This window comes from Haliaeetus albicilla, chromosome 5 (assembly GCF_947461875.1).
Source record: "Haliaeetus albicilla chromosome 5, bHalAlb1.1, whole genome shotgun sequence".
Lineage (NCBI taxonomy): Eukaryota > Metazoa > Chordata > Aves > Accipitriformes > Accipitridae > Haliaeetus > Haliaeetus albicilla.
This window is the reverse complement of record NC_091487.1, coordinates 16,437,042-16,458,368: the sequence shown is the minus strand read 5'-3', so window position 1 is coordinate 16,458,368 and position 21,327 is coordinate 16,437,042. Positions and strand designations below refer to the sequence as shown.

Sequence of the window (21,327 nt, the reverse complement as noted above, 5' to 3'; positions counted from 1 at the left end):
AAAATGTATGTGATTAAAGATGAGAGGGATGCTTGCATTTTAGCAAGTACTAGATATTTGCACTGTTGTTACTGAAAGACTTCCATGCTGCTTGTTAATATTCCTGTGCTGGATTTTTGACAAGTCATGCTCAGCTTGAAAAAGGCTTGAGCTGCAATTCTGAAGACTTCAGCATGGCTGGGGTAAGTCCCTCTGAGTAGATGGATAGCTGTTAGGCTGCTGGGGTGAGGAAGAGCCCTCTTTCTTGCTGGGAAGCAACAACCTCCAGAATGTTTTGAGGTTAGCTCTGATCAAACTTCCTTTGTCTGTTACCTTTCTTTAAGAGGTCTCCCTTATTAGGCAGCCCATCCGAGTTCAAAGGCTGCACTAAATGGTGCAGGGATATCCCAAACCTCCACTTTTAACTGAGCTGTGCCTGTATCAGAACCAGTGGTTCCTCGGTGAAAATCTTTGACTTCTCCAATTTTTATCTCCTTCATCATTTAATCTTTTTACCGTACACTCATTGATGCCATGAAAAAATGAGATTATGATATTTAACTTAAATTGGCTTCAGTAGGGTCATAAATAAAACCTCAGCGTGTATAAAAGTATTATAATCGAGATCAGTGAGTTGATTGTCTGAGTACGTAAGCTTCGGACTGAAGAACCCAGCCAGCTCTTTGGTTGCATTGGAAACTGCACTGCCATGCACATCCTAAGGTCTCCTGTAGCCAGGAGTGTTATGCTTCTGACAGGCACTTTTTCTGCAACTGTGTTTGCTCTCCAGGCCGGCAGGCCACGCCATAATTCACATTCCACTGAATAAAATGAAGGGGCAAATGCAAATACAATACAATACAAATACTGAATATGAGCCACCAGTGTGCCCAGGTAGCCAAGGCGGCCAACGGCATCCTGGCCTGTATCAGAAATAGTGTGGCCAGCAGGAGCAGGGAGGTGATTGTTCCCCTGTACTGGGCACTGGTGAGGCCACACCTGGAGTACTGTGTTCGGTTGTGGGCCCCCAATACAGGAAAGACGTTGCGGTGCTGGAGCGTGTCCAGAGAAGGGCAACCAAGTTGGTGAGGGGCCTGGAGCACAAGTCTTATGAGGAGCGGCTGAGGGAACTGGGGTTGTTTAGCCTGGAGAAAAGGAGGCTGAGGGGAGACCTTCTCGCTCTCTGCAACTACCTGAAAGGTTGTAGTGAGGGGGGTGCTTGTCTGTTGTCCCAAGTAAGAAGTGATAGGATAAGAGGAAATGGCCTCAAGTTGCACAAGGGGAGGTTTAGGTTGGATATTAGGGACAATTTCTTCAATGAAGGGGTTTTCAGACATTGGAATAGGCTGCCCAGGGAAGTGGTGGAGTCACCATCCCTGCAGGTGTTCAAAAAACATGTAGACGTGGCCCTTCAGGACATGGTTTAGTGGGCATGGTTGATGGTTGGACTCGATGATCTTGAAGGTCTTTTCCAACCTAAGTGATTCTATGATTCTATTTCGACTTTATTTTCTTGTTCCCTGCTCAGCCTTCCATAACACAAGAATAACTGAACAAGTTTTCACAGAAATCACTTTTGGATAGGAAAAAAATTCATTCCCGAGGAAAGCTGTTACATATTCATGTCTTTAATTATCCTGTGCAGCCTCACCAACTACAAAGTTCAAAGCACAAATATCAAATTACAAATAGAAGTATAACAAATTATACATTGATTTGTGCCCATCCTCTGCGTTTGCCAGCCACTAAGGAGTGCAGTTTGGCCTACACATATATAGACATGTTTATCTAGGGAGAAAGAATCAATGTATGATTTATTATATTTTTCTGTAATGTGCTCTGAACTGTTTGAACAATCTTAAACATAAGCCCACAACACAGATGGCTTGGCTGTTCTGTTTTTGTTTGGCATGATAAAGATATCATCAGCTGCTGTCTAGTTCAGCCACACTTAATCATCCTTTGATGGTCTTGGTACCTGAGCAAAGCCGACATTGTGAGAATCTGGGTTTGTGAGAACATACGGAATATTTGGCTCTGATGATGGCTGTTATCACACTTTGATGAAGGCTTCTGTCCCCCCGAAGGAGCCAGTGAAATGTCCCGTATGGGTGCTCCTCTTTTACTTCAAAGTAAAAAAAAAAAAAAAAAAATCCAAGCTTATTTTAAGTCATTTGTGAAATGTGTTCATGTTATGCTTGCTGACTTTGCATCGAAGTGGATGAGAAACACATGTTGTTACTTCTCTTCCTTGGGCTCTGCTGTGGGAACAGTAAATCTAGAAGATGGTTGAAATAGTTGCCTGGTGGCACTGAGTTCTTAAGCACTCAAGATTTACACATGATCGAGCTTTTAGTCTCTTCATGATATTCAACAAATAGTTACGTTGGAAGAAACTTTCCTTAGCATGATGAACACTACTCTTCAAATACTAGAAATTAGGAAATTGTCAACATTTTTTCACCTTCCGATTTTTGTTTTGTTGTGTATTGTGTGATTAGCTCACTCATGAGAGAAAAATGCAAGGGAATAGGATTAATTTTTAAGCACATTGTGTGTTTTCTTCAGGTGTAAACCACTACTGAAGCATTACAGAATAAGTTGAAGGAGGATATGCATTCTATAGGTTGTTCAAGCCATATGTTGAGCCTGATATGCCTGATGGGATCAAGACGTATGGCAATCTGCCAGATGTTGGTATTCTGTCAAGTGAAGTGTATGCAGTAGGGATGACATTTGGCAGTCCTCCTTTCTTCCTAGAAGCTGCTCTGTATGCTTTACTTGACCTTTGTGCCAGCCGCTACCCTTGAGGTCTCCAGACATGAAGAGGGCTAACACTGTGTCAGCTTTTTCTCCTTTATTTTGTCCACTTCCAATGGAATATATTATTTTGGTTGACTCTCGGGCTTGTTGTGTGTCTTGAAGTAGGTGCCAAGCAAGCAAGCAAAAATGTTTGCAAAAATAGCTTTAAATAAGAGATGAGAGATGTATGTCAAATATTCTGTCAATATACCTCAGCCCTCCCCCCTTTTTTGTTCCTGAAAATGTAATGCAACATGAAAATGAAAGGAAAAGAGAAAAAAAAAAAAAAGGAAAAAAACATTGGGTGAAAATGATGGATAGCCAAAATAAAATTGTATACATAATTACCAGTTTTCTTTCTCCTCTGCTTTTTTCAGGGAGTCTGATAGCTTATTCCATAATGATTTTTAAGTTTATATATGCTGAGACTATTAAATTGTTTTGATTTCCCTTCTGAGGCTTTCTATTGGATGCCTGCAAGTATTTTGCATGGGGGAATTAATCTCTGGAAGTCATCACAGAATAATTTTTTCCCAGTGGGTTTGCATTATGATGGGGGGTACTGACCTAACTCTTACATTATCATATTTGAAGATAGATTCCCGGTAGCTATCTCAAAGGTGCTGAAAATGAGCCATTTATATCGTATCATTAGGTGCAGCAGAGCTGCAATGGTAGCGATTACTTTCCTCAATAGGCAAATGTATCCCAACTTGTCTTTGTAGTACAACCATCACTGTGTAAAATACATTAGATGTATAGTTTGAAAGCTTTTGAGTCTGCATGGAATAGTAAGTAATTTCTCTGATGAAACAGAGCTAAGCTATATTATGCCTGTTAGTGTGCTTTAGTTAAACCTCAGCCAATTAATTTTTCATGGGCTGTGTAACAGGGATTGGAGGTAGCATGCAAGATTTTTTTTTTATTGCTACTGGGTGTTGGTTTGAACAGTGGTCAGCATATGCACCACAGAGGAATTTGTATGTAATTATTTTTTCTCTAGAGGAATAAGATAATGTCCAAAATGTTGCATCCTTCTAGGTCTAGCCCCTAACACCTGCCCCTTGAAATTCTTTTAGTGTTTATGAGAAGCATCCCGATTACAGAATACTGAAGGATACAGTGATTTACAAAATCACTGCTTTTGCCCATGCCTGAAGTCTAGTGATTTAAACAATTTTTCATCTGGAACTAGTTCTAGTTTTGAAATTGTGTCACTGCTTCCATTACTGTGAATGGCTGCCAATTCCCATCCTTCCTCCCAGGAATAACCTAAGCATCTTGTTAGGCTCAGGGAGAGGGAGCAGAAGGAAAATCAAAAGAATACGAATGTCAGCCCCTTTCTCTGCTACCAAGATACCTTGGCCACAACAGTAAATTGATGAGGCATTGACATTTTGTGAGAGATGAACATGGCTGCAGAGATCACGGTGGAGGAAGGGCTTGTGCAGCCCTTTTTCACTTTGAGAAATGGGATTAGGCTTCATTCAGTTTTTTCCTATACGTCCACTCTTGAGCTCTGCTCTGTGGTTTTCCACTTACGCCTCATCATTTGACTTTTCTATTTATGGTGGGAATGCCTTTTCCTCTTGCAGATATGAAATGCCATTACAACCAGCTTGTGTTACTCTTCTTTTTCCTCTTTATCCTCCAGCACATAGAGTGCCACTTACTCTCTGCGTAAGAACAACTGAAACTTCCACTGATACCGTGTAGCTGTGTGCTTGTTTTCAGTCAGCGATACTGCCTTGTGTCTTTAGAGCAAAGCTGTCCCTTGAGACATTAAAACATTATGCCCTAGGCAGTGTTCCTTTCTTTTCCCCCAGATTGGTTTTTGGGGTTTTTTTTGGTTGGTTTTTTGGGGGTTGTTTGTTGGTTTTTTTTTTGTAATAGAGGAACTTGACACCGGAAAGAAATTGCCAGTGTGGATCAGAGCAGCAGACCATGTAAATCCAGTTAAATCCAGAAGTTTGGTTTTGAAGTTACCAGTTCCAAAAATATCAGAAGATTCTGCAGGAAGCTGTCCAATAGGTGGGATAATCAGCACCTCCTTCTCACATATGATTAAAGAGTTTAAACTCAGAGCTTGGTGTTTGAAGCCCTTCCAGAATCATGTTCAATATTAAACTGATACAGCTCTGTAGGTTGCTCTTAATCTCTAAAGGAATCCCTGTTCTCTCTGAGTTTCCCAGCATGACTACACATGGTGTGAAAAGGTCCTCTGTTTTGCCAGTTTTGGAAATTGTAAACAGATTTGAATAGCTCCTACTCGTGATAACACTGATGGTTAGTTTTATTGCCTCCTACTGAGTTTTTCCATATTGACAAATACTTGCCTTTCTGGCTCCCTCTGTTTGTGTTTTTTCTTCTATGTGCATGTGCTCCTGGAAGCATGAAAGTTATAACTGTGTGTAAATGGGACCCAGGCATCTTCTACTTCCCCAGCATGGTGTCCACAGTAGGATGCTAACCTCAGTTCTATTAGTTATGTGGAACGTCAGCTAGTGCTGCTGTTTGAAAGTTGTTCCTGGCACATCCAGGTAGTTTAAAGCATGTCTGCTTGATTACCCTGCACGCTTCTGTGGTATTCACCACCCCATCGAATTTAGAGTATACAGATTCACAGTTTGGATTATATGTGACTTGGAGTTGCAGCTTCTTCATACAGGTTGTTTGCATTTCTGTTCAACGCTGGCAAAGCTTGCTCTTTTCCTTGGTGCAGCATTGCTGGCATTGGCTGGAAAGAGAGGAGGGATTCTTGGGACCAGGGATAGGGTCAGAAACTCCTCTTGTTTCCGTTTGAGGCTTGTCAGCAATAAAAAGGTTTTTGTTTGTTCTCAGTCTTCCACACTTGGAAGATGAAATCCAACATCAGTTGGTTGAGAATAATAGTTTAAAAGCAGTAGGGTTTTTTCTTTGAAATAATAAGAGCTATTTCAAGGGGGTGCTAGGCAGATGTAAATTGTGGGAATGGAATCACAGCATGTTTATCATTAGGGTATCTTGGATGCTACCTATGCAGAAATATGAGAGTGAAAAAATCAGGGTGAAAACACTTACCTTCATGCCAGTTATTTACACTGTTTGTTGCAGCTGATTGAGCAGAGTACCTTTCCACAGAGAGGTGCTCCGGTCTGCACAAGGCATGTGCTCCTGTAAGGCTCTTGAGGGGTAGCTGTGCTTAGGGACAAAGATCTAGCTGAGCTCGGTTCCCCATGGGAATACCTTAGTTCAGGGAAACCAGTTTCTACAGCCAAGAGCAAACTCAGAATCGAAGTGTCTGCTGCAGCATCTTGGAACATCTTGGAATGTTCCTTTCTGAATATCTAGACACCTGTTGGCCATGGCAACTCTTAGTGTGGTTCAACAGCAAGGCTGAAAACCAAACCTCTGGCATCTGAGATACTGCTGATAAGGAACAACTGTGAATAGTGATCTCATCTAAAAGGAAAAGACATTACATCTAGCATAGCATGAATTGAGAAAGCAGCAGAAAAAGTAATACACAGGTCCTAGGAATATCATGAATTAGAAGAAAAGTAGGGGTTGATAGAATTGATAGAATAGAGAGGTTTTAACAAGATTAAAAATAACACGTGAAATCCTGATGCTTCCAAGTTAGAGGGAAAATTTTCCATTGCCACTGGTAGGGTGAGCATTTTGACAACTATATTTTGAAAATAAGCAGCTGTTTTTCCTAAGCTTGTCAACCTGAGAGTGTGATTTCAGGGTGAAGCAGGGATCTGAATTAGTTAAATGAGAATTTGAAGTTAACTGTATAAAGCATTTGCATGGATCCTCCCTCTTTAGAGATGTGTTTAATGAAATTAAAGAGAATTGCCTTAGGTGCATTTAATTTTGGTTGTGTGGGGTTTTAATGCATTTAAACTAAACTACTTGTAGTGAACATGGAATAACTGTCCTGATTGTCACTGTGTACCCAGTCTTCACATTGTAAGTAGTAGGGTGATATTCTGGCAAATGGTGGACAGAACTTGGTTCTCTAGATATTACCGGTAAATAAATAGTAGCCAGGGCATCTTCATTTACATAATAGTGCCTGCTTTAGATGAGGAGAATATATATATATATATATATGCACGTTTCTGTGAGACACAAGAGAATTAGTGTGGGGAGAATATTGGTCATGTGGGGTATCTCTTTAGTGCAAAACATTTATTTAAAAAGAGTTTAAGAAATAAAATATGGTTATGATGCTTTTGCAAACCTGTATATTGCTACCATCTTTGGCAACTGCGTGAGATTGATTTGTGATTGCAGCTAGAAGGTTTTCAGACACAAATATGCAGTGCAGCAATCACACGCTGGCAGGGCAGAAGGAAATAATAATTTCATTTTATGTGTTCAGAATATGCCATCATGTCAAAATATGCTGTCTAAAGTTTAACCAAAAAGAAACACTGAAAAATTAGATATTCTGAAGTAACAACAGGGATTTTACAAAACGACATCTGAGCTGGGGTGACATTTTGCCTGTCAGCATCCCATCCCCAGAGTGGTGTGTGGTGAGGCCAGGGCCAAGAAACAGCACAGCTGTTAAATCTGCTGCTGAGGTTTCATAATTTCTGGAAAATGGCTACTAGAAGATTCAGCTATGCTTTCAAATCTCTATGCCAAGCCTGGGTGCCCAGTGAGATAGCAGGAATTAAGTGTTACGCTTCTCTAGCTGACTATGAAAAAATGATGGACACCCGATTCTCAAAGAAACGGAGCAATGTTGTTGTGAAGTAATGGATTTTCTGTGATCCTACTTAAGAAAGGTATCATTTTTAGAGTATTGGTGACTTGTACCTGACATCTTGTTTTTCCTTCATGTGAATCATTCTGGTTATAAAATAGGATTTTTCTGCTAACTGGAAAGTGTATCACTTAACTGTTCAAGAGCCGCCTTCTCCTGCTCGTGACCCTAAAGCATCCTCTTGGATGTCAGTAGGAGGTATTCGGCGCAGTGGGTGTTCTCATTACCACTTGACATGCTGTTTGGTTTTTCCGCCTGTTGCTATTTAATGATTTGAATTCTTTCTTCGCCAGTCCCAGAAGCCATTTAGCAAGCGACGTACTATTAGCGCTACTTAACAGTATCGAGAGAGTCACTAGGAAAAGAGTTTTATTTCCAAACAGTGCTACAGCATTCCCCCTCGCCATCTGCTCCTGCCATGTCCCTCGGTGTCACGTCTCCCAGTTAACCCTTTGCTCTGACCTCCTCGCCCAGCGCTCTTGGCGAGGGTGGCACAGGTTCTGCACAACTTTGAGCTATAAAAACCCTCAGAGGCTAAAACAGACTGCAGGTCACTGTAATGGCAGTGACATGGGTGAAGTTCTTGGCTGATGTGAATTGGTGTATATTTGCTTTGTAGAGGCACGGACAGACAAATAGAGCAAGCACAGAAAGCACTGCAGGCTGTCTATCCTTAGCCTACTGTTTATCACAGGCACTTTGCAACTCCCATTAGTGTCAGGTCTGGATGTCTCACAGCCTTTAATGTAATACCTCAAATAAAACTGCAGAGTGAAGATACTGTACCTTTGGGGAGAACAAAGACATCAAGACTGAGGATGAGATTCATCTCACTGAAGTTAATCTACCAAAAAGATAGATTGCCAGTTGATATTAATCATCTGTGCTTCCCTCTCTTCAGTGGAGAGATGGGCATATCTCCCAAGGATGATTTACATGACTCTAATTACTGGGCAACCCTGACTGTTAAGGGGGAGTCAGAGGCCAGACTGAGAAGGATGCTCAGCTTTAGATGAGCTCAGGTGGAGGCTGGACAACTTCATGGTGGCAAAATTCTTTGTAAATTATTAAATCCATAGCAGTAGCGTCTGGCTTATGAATTTCCTAAGCTGAAGACAGTTGGAGGCTGTGAATTGTTAAGGGGTAGTATCAGACATGCTTGTCCTCTTGTGCTCTTACTCTTTCCTAAGCATCTATTTATGGCCACTGTTGGAACTAACATACAAGGGAGATGGACTTTCTGTTTGACACCATATGGCCATTCCTGTGCTCTTATGTGAGGCCATTTTAGCAGTGAGAAGGGGGGAATACACATTTAGTAAGGGATGATTTCTGCAAATGGGAAATTGGCAGTAAGGTTTATTTCCAGATCTGCGGTGAAGTGCTACTGACCTACAAACAGAAAAACTGGAAGTCAATTTTACAGAAAGAGCCTGTGCCAGGTGCTGAATGTCAGTGCTTTGTATCAGGTCACCGCAAGCCTTTCGGAGATTCAGATGAGCTGTTTCACCATGTGTTCCCCTCAGATGGCGCAAACAGCTTGTCTGAGCCTTAGATGGTACAAGGAGATTCAGATCTGACATCATTTGCCACTAGTGTGGTGTGTAGCTGTGCTGCTACATGAATGCTCCCTGCTTCTGTGACAGCACCAGGTGGACTAACAGGGTGGAAGCTTGTCACTTCAAATAACTCATTGAAAGCACAGAATGTGTGGCCCAAAACCCAGGTGTCACTCACCAGAACAGTGCTTGTGACCTCCCACTCTCTTGGGCACATGCACGTATTATATGTACCTCTCTATTTTGGATGATTGTTCCAGCTGAAAGATTTTGCAGAATTGGCCGTCCTAAATGTTGATAGCCTTAAAATGGTTTGCTAAGGAGGGAAGTGCCTCAGATGATTGAGCATTTTGCTGCCAGTATGGTAAATGTATGCCTGTCACTGGCTACGAAGATCTTTAACTAATGTCTCCATAGCTGTTAAATGGCAGCATCACTGCATAAATACACTTTTGTTTGAAGTCAGAATTGCCTTTTGTGGCAATCTCTACATAAAAGAAATCCTGATTAAACTAAGCAATGTTTTCCTTATCAAATCCCAAGACATAAAGGCCGGTGGAATTAGATTCAAAACATCAAACTGGGCTTGTTGTGAAATGGAAGCTGCTCCTCTCTTTAAAGCACACTCTGTGTTGAAACTGGCAGCAAAAATCTTTGACGCAGGGAGAATGTATCAAACTTGACTCTTGCAATTTCCTGTTTCGTTTCTTGCAAACTGCTTTTGTCTAATCATATTTGATCTCAAAGATAACTTTATTTAATGTGGATTAGGTAGTATGACATATCCATTGTGGTCTTTCATCATTCTCTGTTTCATTTTGAATGTGAAATGATATTTTCCAGTACAGATGAAATTTGTTCAGCAGTCAGCTTTGAAAGAGTCTGTCTTTTATAGCTCTGTAAAATGTTATGGATAGCAAGCAAAAAAAATTACTTTATTCTTAAGCTTCTCAAATTCTTTGCTCTAATTTATAGATTACAGCCACCACTGTGGAGAGGCGAGGTGGTTTATCCTCAAATCCTGTCCTGTTTAGCAGCCTCCCTGGCACAGTTGCACACAGCCAGGAGGGGTGTAGTTTGGTACCAAAGGGAGAAGTTACTGGGAAAGTCAAAATGTGATGTGGGAGTTGAAGGTCAGGGTGTTAAAAGAGGTTGATTTTTCAGCCCAGTGGGCACAGTAATTTAGGGCTGATGGTATAGCAGCCTTCTGTGATGTGGCTGAATGAAGACAAGGCTGGTTCCTCTGTTATTCATAGGCTGTGGTGACTTCAACAGTACTGCTGAAGTTATAATAGTACTACTACTACTACTAGTATAACAGCAGGAAGGATTTTTATTTTGTTGTTACAAAGCCAGAGGGTTTCAGCTGTAGAAGAAAGTCCTGTTGAGAAAGGTGAAGAATAGTAATGCCAGAAACCCAAAAGCACTTACAAATAGGGTGTAAAACAGGACATTGTAATTGTGTCTAAAGATTGGAAGGTGGCAGCAGCAGCATGGAGACCACTGTGGGGAAGGAAAGGTTGGCTGGTGTTGCAGCAAGAGTGTTTCTTAAGGAGAACATTCTCAGACTTTTTTCAGCTTTCCTTGAAGCACTGGAGTTCTACCAGATCTGAAAGGAGAGTATAGGTAGGATGCACTGATGTCTAGGTTTTACTCATTGCTCAAGACCAAACCAGTCATCAAGGCCATGATGGAATTTTTCCCTTCTGGTCAGGCTGGCAGAGAGATTTGGACATATGGCTCTGGGTTTTTGTTTTTTTTTCCCCCCGCCAGTAAAGCCATGGGTTTGGTCTACCTACCTACTACAGTCCTCCGGGAGTTTTAGTTACTGAGTACTGCAGAAACTTGGGGCTTTATGATAATCACACTGCTAGTGCTCTTCCTGCAGTACGTAACAGTTGTAGTTCCTGAGGTTGCTGAGCATTTATAGATATGTGAAGCAGATGTTCTGCAGCTTTTTCTGAAACAATGTCCTCTACTTGCATTCCCAAACATACAAGAGACAAGGATGGAAGCAAAAAAAAAAAAAAAAGCTTTTGTGCACACCTTTTTTTTTTTAGTAGTAGATGGTCTTAGTACTGCAGTAGGTACCCTTCTCTTGCCTGAATGAGGAATCCATACATTTGCAGAAGGATGTAATTTTACACCTCTATGTAGAAGGTAAAATAGTTGTTGAATCATGAAGAATATGTGTTGTGATCTAGGATGAAGTTGGGAAGACAGTTGGAACCTGTATAAGGACAAGGCTAAATGATTCCTTTTTTCTTTATCTTTTCCATATTCCTGTATTGAATAACTACTATCTTACTGAGAACTTTTCCTGGTACCACTGAGAAATCCACTAACACCACCAAAGAAACTGTGTCCTTCCCTGTAGGAGAAGTCTGGGGTGGGAGAAGCGTTAGAAATCTGCCACTTACTTCATTGCTATGGAGCCTTTTAAAATCCAATTTGAAGTTTTCCATTGTATAGATTTATAAATCCTGAATCGTTGCAATGGTGTGTTTTGCAAGTGTAGTGCACAGAGTGCACTCCACCTGTTCTTCAGTAAGAACTTTTACAATTCATATGTTTTTGCATGATCTCTACATAATTAAGGGTTCGCTTCTGAGTGATACACGAAAGGAGAACAGATTCTCTGCATCACATCCTTGCTGTGCTTGCTCGATGCCTTATGGTAGTATGATACCATTGCTGGTAGTCAGAAAACAATCATGTTGCTGTAAATTTACATTTTGGTATGCGAGTGCTTTGTGGATAGCTGTATCTCTTCTTTCTAAATGCATATAATTACTTAGGTTGACTTGGAGCCTGTGTGCTAGCTTTTATGTATAGTCTGTGTGATATACATAGGTTTTCTGCAATAATAATGATTCTAACAGAAATGGAAGAACTATTGTAAAGTAATTTTGCAGGTTTGCTAGTGGTTAGTCTTTGTAATGACTTCGAGACAAAGCAAATACAGATACTGGCCTTCAATCTAATTTTGCCCTATCTTTCTTCACAGCTCCCTGTTATGGGAGGAGCCTTTATGGACTCACCCAACGAGGACTTTAGTACGGAGTACTCCTTGTTTAACTCATCAGCCAATGTCCATGCAGCTTCTTCCATGCAGAATCCACCAGAAGAGACATCCCGTTCTTCAAATGATGCCATATTGTTATGGATTGCAATAATAGCAACAATTGGAAATATTGTGGTTGTGGGAGTGGTGTATGCCTTCACCTTCTAGGATGACTGTCACTCCAAACACTGGAAGAGAGGATAACTGCAACAGTATTTGTCATGTGTATGTATGTATGTGTGTATATATACATGTATATCTATATAAATACATATAGGTAGGGACTATGTTGATTAAGTGCTGCCACAATCATGGAAGTGAAATGCAAGTTACTCATCTTGAATCTTGATGGCAGAAAGTTTGGATGCAATTGCAAATTGTATGGAGGTGAGAGCTTTAATTGAGAACAGAGCCAATACCAGTTTTGTATAGAAATGTAATAAAAAGAGACCAACGTGGGTATAGTAAATACAAAGAGAAAGGGAGATTTATATAGAAAGTGCTTATTTTCTACTGTTTAGATTTTTCTAGGAGCTCTTCTGCATTTTGTCAGCTTTTTTGTGCATTTTCTGTGCTATAATGTTGTATGAAATTGTTCTATATCATGTTTGCTGAACATCTTAGTTTTCCAGGTGGACTAAATGGTTGGCACTGGCTCAGTTCTGATGAAGTACAAGTTCATCATGTGTGTCTTCAGCACGTGCATATGCTACTAGGCTGTGTTCAAAATGATTACAGCTGTGACAGGCAGATGCATGCTGTCTAACACTTGCCTTCCAGTATCAATTACTGGATCTGATAACCTATGAATTGATGCTAAACCTGTCTGCTGTTTGCAGGAGGAGGCACAGCTATTGCAAGGTGTGGCTGGTCTACAGACCCTCTGCACGCCAGAGAAGGATGTGTTATACAGAGCAGCAGCGCAAGCTCCCATTTCTGTCTAGAGGTACTGGGTTGCAGTGGTTTGTAGATGTGTCCCTTCCAGGAAACAAAGGCCAAATACCATGCTTTTCAGCTCATTTCACTGTAATCCAGATTTCCCACAGCAGCCATGTACTTTCATAAGCTTATTGGTGGATCAAAAGAATGTGGGGAAATTGCAAGGCCTAATTAACAGTGAATGACATCTATGAAATAAACAGAATTGAAAGAAAGATCAGACACTGTGCTCATGAAGGAGTGCAAGAGTCGGGTATGTCCTGGGGTAGAAACAGCACAAAAAAGGCAGTAAGTGTCGGAGATGCAAGTGCTTATATCTCAGTGTTAATATGTCTCCGGGTTCTGATGAGGCTCCTGGAAGTGATTTTTTATATAGCCTGCTTTAGGTAACAACTCTGATTTATCACATGGAACAACATTTTCACTGCATTGTTCCCACGAGCAGTTCCTTTTCAAGAGCTGTATGTCTTCAAAACAAGCTGTAGCCTTCCTTGCTTCAGAGATGATAAAATCTTGAGGGAAGAAAAAAAAAATCACCTCTGTTGGAAATCTTCCTCTTCCCCCTTAAAAAATAAACACAAATATATAGAATGTCTGCACTTCGAGAGCAGCAGACAAATTCTTCCTCTATGTCTACATGTACTGTATAGGTTTTCTGTCTCGTACAGCCACTACCCTAATTCCAGAAAGCCTTGTCAGCAGGCACAGAGACTATTTTTGACACTTGCCTGCCACTGAGCTTGAGGCTGGACTAAGAGCTGCTGAATTTATAGAGAGGTTTGGATTTTCTTCTTTTCTGTTTAAACCTGTTTTCCTGCAGGGCTGGTGGACAGTTACTTGAATCAAACCAAATCAGTATTTATAACCACTCAGTAGTCACTGTGTATTCCCCCCCCCCCCCCCCCATGAACTGGCCTTTAAAGCTGAGAAAGATGCAAACAGAGCTAGGAGGGAGGGAGAGAAGAAACTAAGTTATTTTGAAGATGAGAAAAAAAATGACAACTCACTTGAACGGAGCTTCTGTGTGTGTAGTTATTTCCCTGTTTAGAAGCAAAATTTTTGTGAAGATGGCTGAGGACAGATGAGATCTGTGCTGGGAGAAAGTTCGAGAAGCCCAGTTCTGGAAGATCAGCTGGACAGAAAGCAAATTCTGTAGTCTTAAGAATGATACAGAAATGATGGCTCTCACTGTCCTAAAATACCTATTCATTCCTTCATAGGCAGAGGATAATAAAAAACGGGGGAGCTGTACAAACTGTGTACCTTTTCTGTTCTTACACTCCTCCTTATTCTTGCTGAGCACAAAGCAAGCTGTTAAGTGAGGTTGGAAGGCTGCAGAGAAGTTTCCAGTGCAGAATTGAGCAGGACAAGGTCTGGTGTACGAACATGTAGGACCTGTGGAGATACTGCTTAGTGAAATGTACTGTCCCCAGCCATTTTCTGATATTCTGTTGCCTTTATAATTGTATCAAGTATTCATGGACTTTTCTTCAGTGTTTCTGTAGGCTTTCTAGTTAGGCCAGATCTTGCAAAGGCCTGTTTTTGCATGAAGAGCAAAATGTTTCCACCATCATTAAAACCAGTTTGACACTATGGTACTTGCCCAATGGGATTATTCTACTGCTTAATGAATTTGCCAGCAGAGTGCTTTGTTTAAATTTCCTAGAATATTAATCTTAGTGCAATTAGCAATGTTTGCATCTCTCTGCCAAAGCACTGGACTAAATTCTTCACCCATGAAGAAGAGCGTTGGAGCGGGAACAGCGAAGAACCACCACTCTACTAATGAAACTGAGTGACGCCTTTCTGTTGCTTTTCCCAAAGAAAGTATCCTACTTTCATGTCAAGTTGATAGTAATAACGGAACTGTTGGAGAATGAGTTCTGCCTCCAGATCATCGTCGTACATATTTCATCAATAGAGGCTGAGTTGTCAAGAAGGGCCAGACAAAAACTTTAATTAAAGTAATTGGCTTGACAGGGTGACATGGCAGACTGGGTACAGGCTGCAAGTGCAGGCATTTTCTGTCTCACAGTTAAGCTGCACATTAACTGTGCAGCTTTTCTGTTGAGAAAAAATAGTTTTAGGATGCAGGTGCAAGGATACTGCATGCAAGAGTCTGTACAGAATGTTGTCAGGTATATTAAAGATCCCTAAATCACAGTGGGCAGAGCTGGTTCAAGCTCTGATCTACTTTGATAGTGATAACATGCACATATGTTTCTGGAGATTGTGTTCTGGCTTCATCTGCTACAACCACTTCCATCTTCTGTGAGGTTAGGAAAGGTTTAAATCCAACCATTGAAAAAGGGGACTCATCCATCATAAAGTTTGGAGACACCATGGTGGGGGGTGAAGAAATGGATGAATGGTGGATATTTCTTAGGCATGGTCCTGTGAAATGTGTTACTGCTGCTTTATGTGGGTATAAGTTATAACCTGAACTGTCAATGCAGTTTGACTTGGAGCACTGTAGCTTCTCCTTTCCTTGGAGCCATGCAGTTGGATAACTGCTGTCACTCACTGAGGGGTGACGAGAAAGTCCAAACACATTCCCCAGAGCCATTCTCTGAAGCTCCTCTGTGAAAGCAGAAGAGGCCTCTGTGCTTTGCTGAGCACTTTTTGTATCAGCATGAGAGCAGGATTCCACTTACAGATCTGTGCTTTAAATAAAAGCATCTAGCACAGATAAGTTACAAGGTCCTGACTGGAGTTTGCTCTGTAGTAGACAAAGCAAAACACTTTCCATATGCAGTGTTAGACCCCTAGCTATGTTGTAAACATCATTGTACAAACACAAGAAGTGATACTGTGTGTACTTTGCAAAGTTATTGATTAGCCATGGGAAGCAGGTAGATAAACTGGATGCCCTAACATGTCTTTGCTAGCCATGGCCTCTAGGGATCGATAGCAACATATCAAATAATTGAATTGTCTCTTAAGATTTGTTTTGCTCTAAGCAGCCAGCAGCTTGACACAGCAGCTGTGCAGCCACCACAGCAGAGACTAAAGGCTGAACAGTTACGGAGGTGGGTGCATTAGATAGGAGAATGGGGTAGGGAAACCCACACAGCTACTCCTGTTACATTTTTATCTGCAGGGCTAGGAGTCTGTGCTTGACCACAGCATTAATATCCTCCTAAAATAAAATGAGGGAGGAAGCTGTATTTCTGTGTTGACACACGCTTGCAAAACTGAACAACAGATTTTGAAACTGATGCAACAACAGTAGCAGAGAGACTCGCCTGCTACAAATGCATTTAGCTGTTTGAGTAGGCAAATGAGCTGATAAATACCTCAGAAGTAATGAGATTCCCCCCTCCAAAATCCTTGTTTGCAATAGGACTTGAGGGTGGTCAGCATCCCACCAAACTGCTGAGCAGCCTGTAATTAGAAGTCCCAAATCAAGACTGAACAGAAGCAGCCAGCCATTATAGTTTTTACCTGTACATTTATTTGAAGATAAAGGGACAATGTGCCTTTGTGTCTGGGACCAAAAGAAAACAGAGGAGTCCTTAGTCTATAGGTTGTTATGTATTTTGTCTATTATTAGAAGCTTCTGTTTTGCTAGACTTGAAACAATTCCAGTCGTTAATATCTTCTTCACATTTCTCTGCAGGCTGCCGAGTTATTAATTTCACTTACCTCTGTCTGTTTATCTGATGTAATTTTACTGGGTTTTCTGTGGCTAATCACGGAGCAGAATCTGGAAAATTATTCTTTTTAAGGATGATTTCCATTATTGAGAGAAATAGGCCAAAAATCAGAATCCCAGATCAAAATGCTTCTCTGCTTTTAGAGCATTCAGAGCTCTGGAGAATCGGATTTCATCTGGTTAATGCGCAGAAAGGAAAAGGGCAGTCAGGTCCCTGGTGATAATGTCAGACATCAGGGTTCTGACAGGCAGAGCTGAGCGCTTCATTAACTCCTGCTCTGCTCTTCTGAGCCCTGCTGGCTTCCTGGACACACAGCCTGAGCTGAGTTTTAGTGAACTAACCATCAGGTACAGCATGTCCCTTCTCATCTTACGGCTTGCTAACCCTCAGGGAAACAAGTGCATTTGTTCCATTTGCAGAAGAAGAGCCAGAGATCAATATTCTGCTAGGTATATTGTTATCAGTACATTGGTCCACCGTCCATAAGGTAAAGATAGGGATGATTTAACATGTAGTTAGCCCTTCACCCCTGGCCTGGGACCATCCTAAACAAATCAAAGCATCCTGAGGCCTTAAAGTCTCCTACTGCCCTTGATCTGACACTAACTTTTTGCGTTTTCTCATACAACACCTCTTCGCATTTTTACTTGTCTTTCCAACTCAAAACAGTGAAAAGGAAGTCATCACTATGCTATTCTCTGGACATGCAGGGAACTCCTAACAGCTAGGGACCAACCATGTGCCATTTTAGTTTTTGGCCCTTCAGGCATAAAGAAGGAGGAAAGCATGTGATTGTCTACCCAGGAGACGCCAGGGGAATATGTGCCTTTGCAGAACAAAATGCATGGCAATTTTGTCTCATTCTGGCCTGTACCAGAGTATTTACACTGAGACAACATAACCAGTCCTACCTTTGCAGTAACCTGCTTTAGGAATTACAGCAACACAGCCAGAAACTGGAAAAGAAAACAACCCTGATAACACAAACCTGTCACTTATGACCTCAATGACATGCCTCTGAAGGCAGGTTTGCCTGAGTGTCATAGGCAGAGTTGATCCATTGGTACAAAGGCAAATGCCCTTTCGTATGAGCGCAAATGGTGTCTCCATCTTTTCGGGAAGTCTTGGGAGCTTTTTGCCACCATTTTATCTTTCCTATGCAGGCTGCTAGTGAAGATATTTTTCAGTTGTAGAAAATACTTGAAAAGTTTCCCGTGTTGGTAGAATACATGCAAGACTTACCTTCCAAAGCTCTGCTTAGTCTCCCTGTAAAGCAAAAACCACCTAGGTTTCTTAAGGGTGGAATGTTAATGAGTCAAGTATCATCTGTACAGTAGCATCACCTCATTGTAATCTACAGCTTTATGCCAGTAGGTCTCAGAGGAGATCTTACTATTACCTAGGCTTTAAAAAGGCTGAGAACAGACACAAGTCACTTCTCAAGAATGTCTCAAAAGTCACTACCTGATCCTTCAGGCTGCATCATTCCTCATCCCTCCTCAAAGTACCCCGAAGTGAACTCATGTCCATCCCTTTAAACCCCTTGTCACTACCACATGTCTCTATGCCTTCATTTTATTTCTCCCCTTGTCTTCTCTGTATTCTTTTCATTCCCTGGTATCAGAGCATGCGAGTGTTTGGAAGTCAGCAATGTTCTTCAGCCCTTCTTAACCACCTCCTTGACTGACCTTCACTGACAGTATGGTCAGTAATATGTAAGGACTTAGCACAGTAAGTGCAAAGATCGGTGATACAAGGTCTCTTCCTATAGGAAGATCTTAATCATTATCTGCCTTAGCAAACCGCAAAGTGTTTCCCCCAAGCAGAAGAGTAAGATGTGGCCATGAAGCTTGGTAACTGTATTGTCAGTATCCATACAACCCAAAGCTCCTTTTAGAAATACAGATTTTATAAATACACTACACTGCTCTGCAGTCAGCACTTACTGAGCTTTCCTCAACTCAAAGTCCTTTGTTATTCTTAGCAAATCAGAATTCGTGGTAATGCACTTGGGGTAGGACAAGGGGAGTAGAAGTGCCACGTGAAAGTCCCTTGAACAGCTCCGTGTGATTTATTATGGGGTCAAGGCCATTAACCACTAGCCTAATTCAGCGAAAAAAACCCCAACCATAATGTGCCATGCCATGGGTATTTCAAATCTAGTCACACCTGTAGTTCTCAGGTGCATGGCCAAGCTGCTACAGCCAGATTGCTTATTTCTAAATCTTGTTGTGACCAAAAGGAGGTGTATTCCTTGGCCAGAACCAAGATTGGCGAACAGCCTCCCTCACAAATCCCTGCTTGTGCTGGTATTGTTTTGGGAGCTTCTTGAGCTGCAGTTACTAAGGTGACGTCGCATTTCCTGTGGAGTTCAGTCCCACTAATGAGTGAATAAGATTAAACTGTTTACAGGTCTAGGCCTAAAACTCTTTTCAGTTACTGCCTTCATAAGGAGGATCCACGTTCCCAAGCCTGCAAGCTGCTTTATCCAGAGGGACCTTTGCCTCCACCTGGAGTCAGCTGGATTAATAACACTTCTACACTTCTGACATCCGCTTCAGTGGATCAGCTTGCAGGACTAGCTCTGGGTTGCTGGGGTTTTATTTTAAATATATCTAAAGACATCTGTAATTTCCTAAACGAAAGAAAGAAAGCAGAACGCTGTATTTTTTTAAATGAGAAGGTAATAAAAATCAAGTCTGAATATTTTGATAGGTATGCTGGAAGGGTGTATAATGTAGCAAACAGTTGCACTATTTTTTCTATTGTCTGAGCACCTACCCTGAGAAGTACTTATTCTTTCTCTAACTAAGACCTCTTTCAGTTCTGAAGTTACAAAATTTGGAAGGAGTCAAGCGCAAAGCCTCAGTGAAATTTTAAACTAATGTAAATAAATCCAGTAGCTAGCTTTGTGAGGTAGGCTATAACATTTGGTTTTCAGTTATCTCATCTCAAATACTGCCTAATTGTTGGGTATTTTTCCAAAATAAGCTAAATAGTGACACTTCTGAAAGCATCTGTACTTCACGCAAAATCACAGTCATATGGAATTGACATCCTTCAGCTCATGTAAAACAGCTTTAAAAGAGCCTTCTAGTATGCACTGTTATTTTGCTTAATAATCCTTGACAATTTAATTCTCTTGTGCTTTCTCTCTGCTGCCCTGTTTTGTACACTAACAGATTTGCAGGGCTTCTCTGTATTGTTTTTGTAATATATGGGTTGGTTTAAAGAAAAAACTTTACTCTTGTAATGATTGTTTTTGAAATGTGGATCTCTATCTGTAAAGAGAAAAACTACTTTAAAAATACCCTCTGTTTTCTCTAAGTTTACTGTAATTAGCAAGTTTGGTTAACAGAAATGTATTCTTTTAAGCTCCTGTTATATTCTTTTCCAGTTATTGACTGCTTTCACTATGTGTGTACTTGGTACTGGTTCATTCTTTTACTATGGTGAAAATGACAAGTTTTGTTAATATCCGATGGAAGTTGTGTTTTTGGATAAAGTTCTTCAAACTGATGGCAGCATGTGATTTTTTTTTTATTTTATTCTCAGTTTACCTGAGAGTATTTAGAAGTTTGTAAAAGCTGTTATTTAATTATTACCTCCAGTGATACACTGTCACTAATAATCTGTTGCAATTTACAAATCTGCATGATTTGTCAGCCTTGGGAAACCATCTCTATTGCATATATGGCACAAACAAAACACTGTGGCTGTTTCTACAGAAATGGATTCACCTGTTCTCAAAGTCCAAGAAGTGCCTAAACACATCTTGGAGCCAAAAAAGATGTCTCAACTTCTTCAAACGTAAGTTTAGAAGCCCTACACCATGAGCCCTTGTGTCATTGCTGTCTCCCAGTTCTCTCCTCAGTTTAGAACGACCGTCATGTCCCACAGTGCAGTGTGGATGGTTTTGTGACTCTGGCCCCAAACTCCTGTCTGAGGGCACCCATTCCGAGGGCACCCATTCCAAGGGCTTTTGGGGACTTGACAGGGGGCATCAAACCTCACTGTAGAATGTTCAGAAAGCTTCATAAAGGCAAATAGTGGCAAGAGGAAGAAAGGGAGACATTTGGCCCTACCAATGCAATACAGCATGTAGATTATCACATGCCTTGTGATTCTCCAAAAGGGATCCAATGAGGCAAGCGCATTCAGATCTACTGAAGGAATAACAAAAGGATGTGCTAAGTGAGCTCTCATGCACAATTTTAAATAAAAATTTGACTTACCTTTGAATGAAGCAAACTCAGAACATCACAAAGATGCATAGGCCAATCCTGATAGCAAGTCTGGCAAAAATTCATTAAAAATAAAATTCAAAATCAAAGACATGTTTTCTTCTAGTCCCAATCTTTATCAGTCTAGCAACATAACATATTCCAGAGGTTACCCATCAGAATGTAAGGCAGTGCAATGGCTACACTACAGCAATATCTAATTATAATTCACTTTTCCATTGCAGCTATGGAATCATACAGATCTCAACTCTGTTCATTTCTAAATTCTGCACAATAATTAGAAATGAGAATAATTTAGAAATGGAAGAGAATATTCTGTTGAACA

General features: G+C 41.0%; 1 protein-coding gene across 1 annotated transcript in view; it reads left to right on the top strand.

Moving 5' to 3' along the window:
- C5H14orf132 (chromosome 5 C14orf132 homolog) overlaps positions 1 to 20,277 on the top strand; it is a 42,923-nt gene extending 22,646 nt beyond the window's left edge. The window contains exon 2 of the mRNA XM_069782991.1: positions 12,107 to 20,277. Within this exon, the coding sequence (XP_069639092.1) occupies positions 12,107 to 12,331 (225 nt within the window). The 3' untranslated portion in view covers positions 12,332 to 20,277. The remainder of the gene's footprint in view (positions 1 to 12,106) is intronic.
- The last annotated feature ends 1,050 nt before the right edge of the window (positions 20,278 to 21,327 follow it).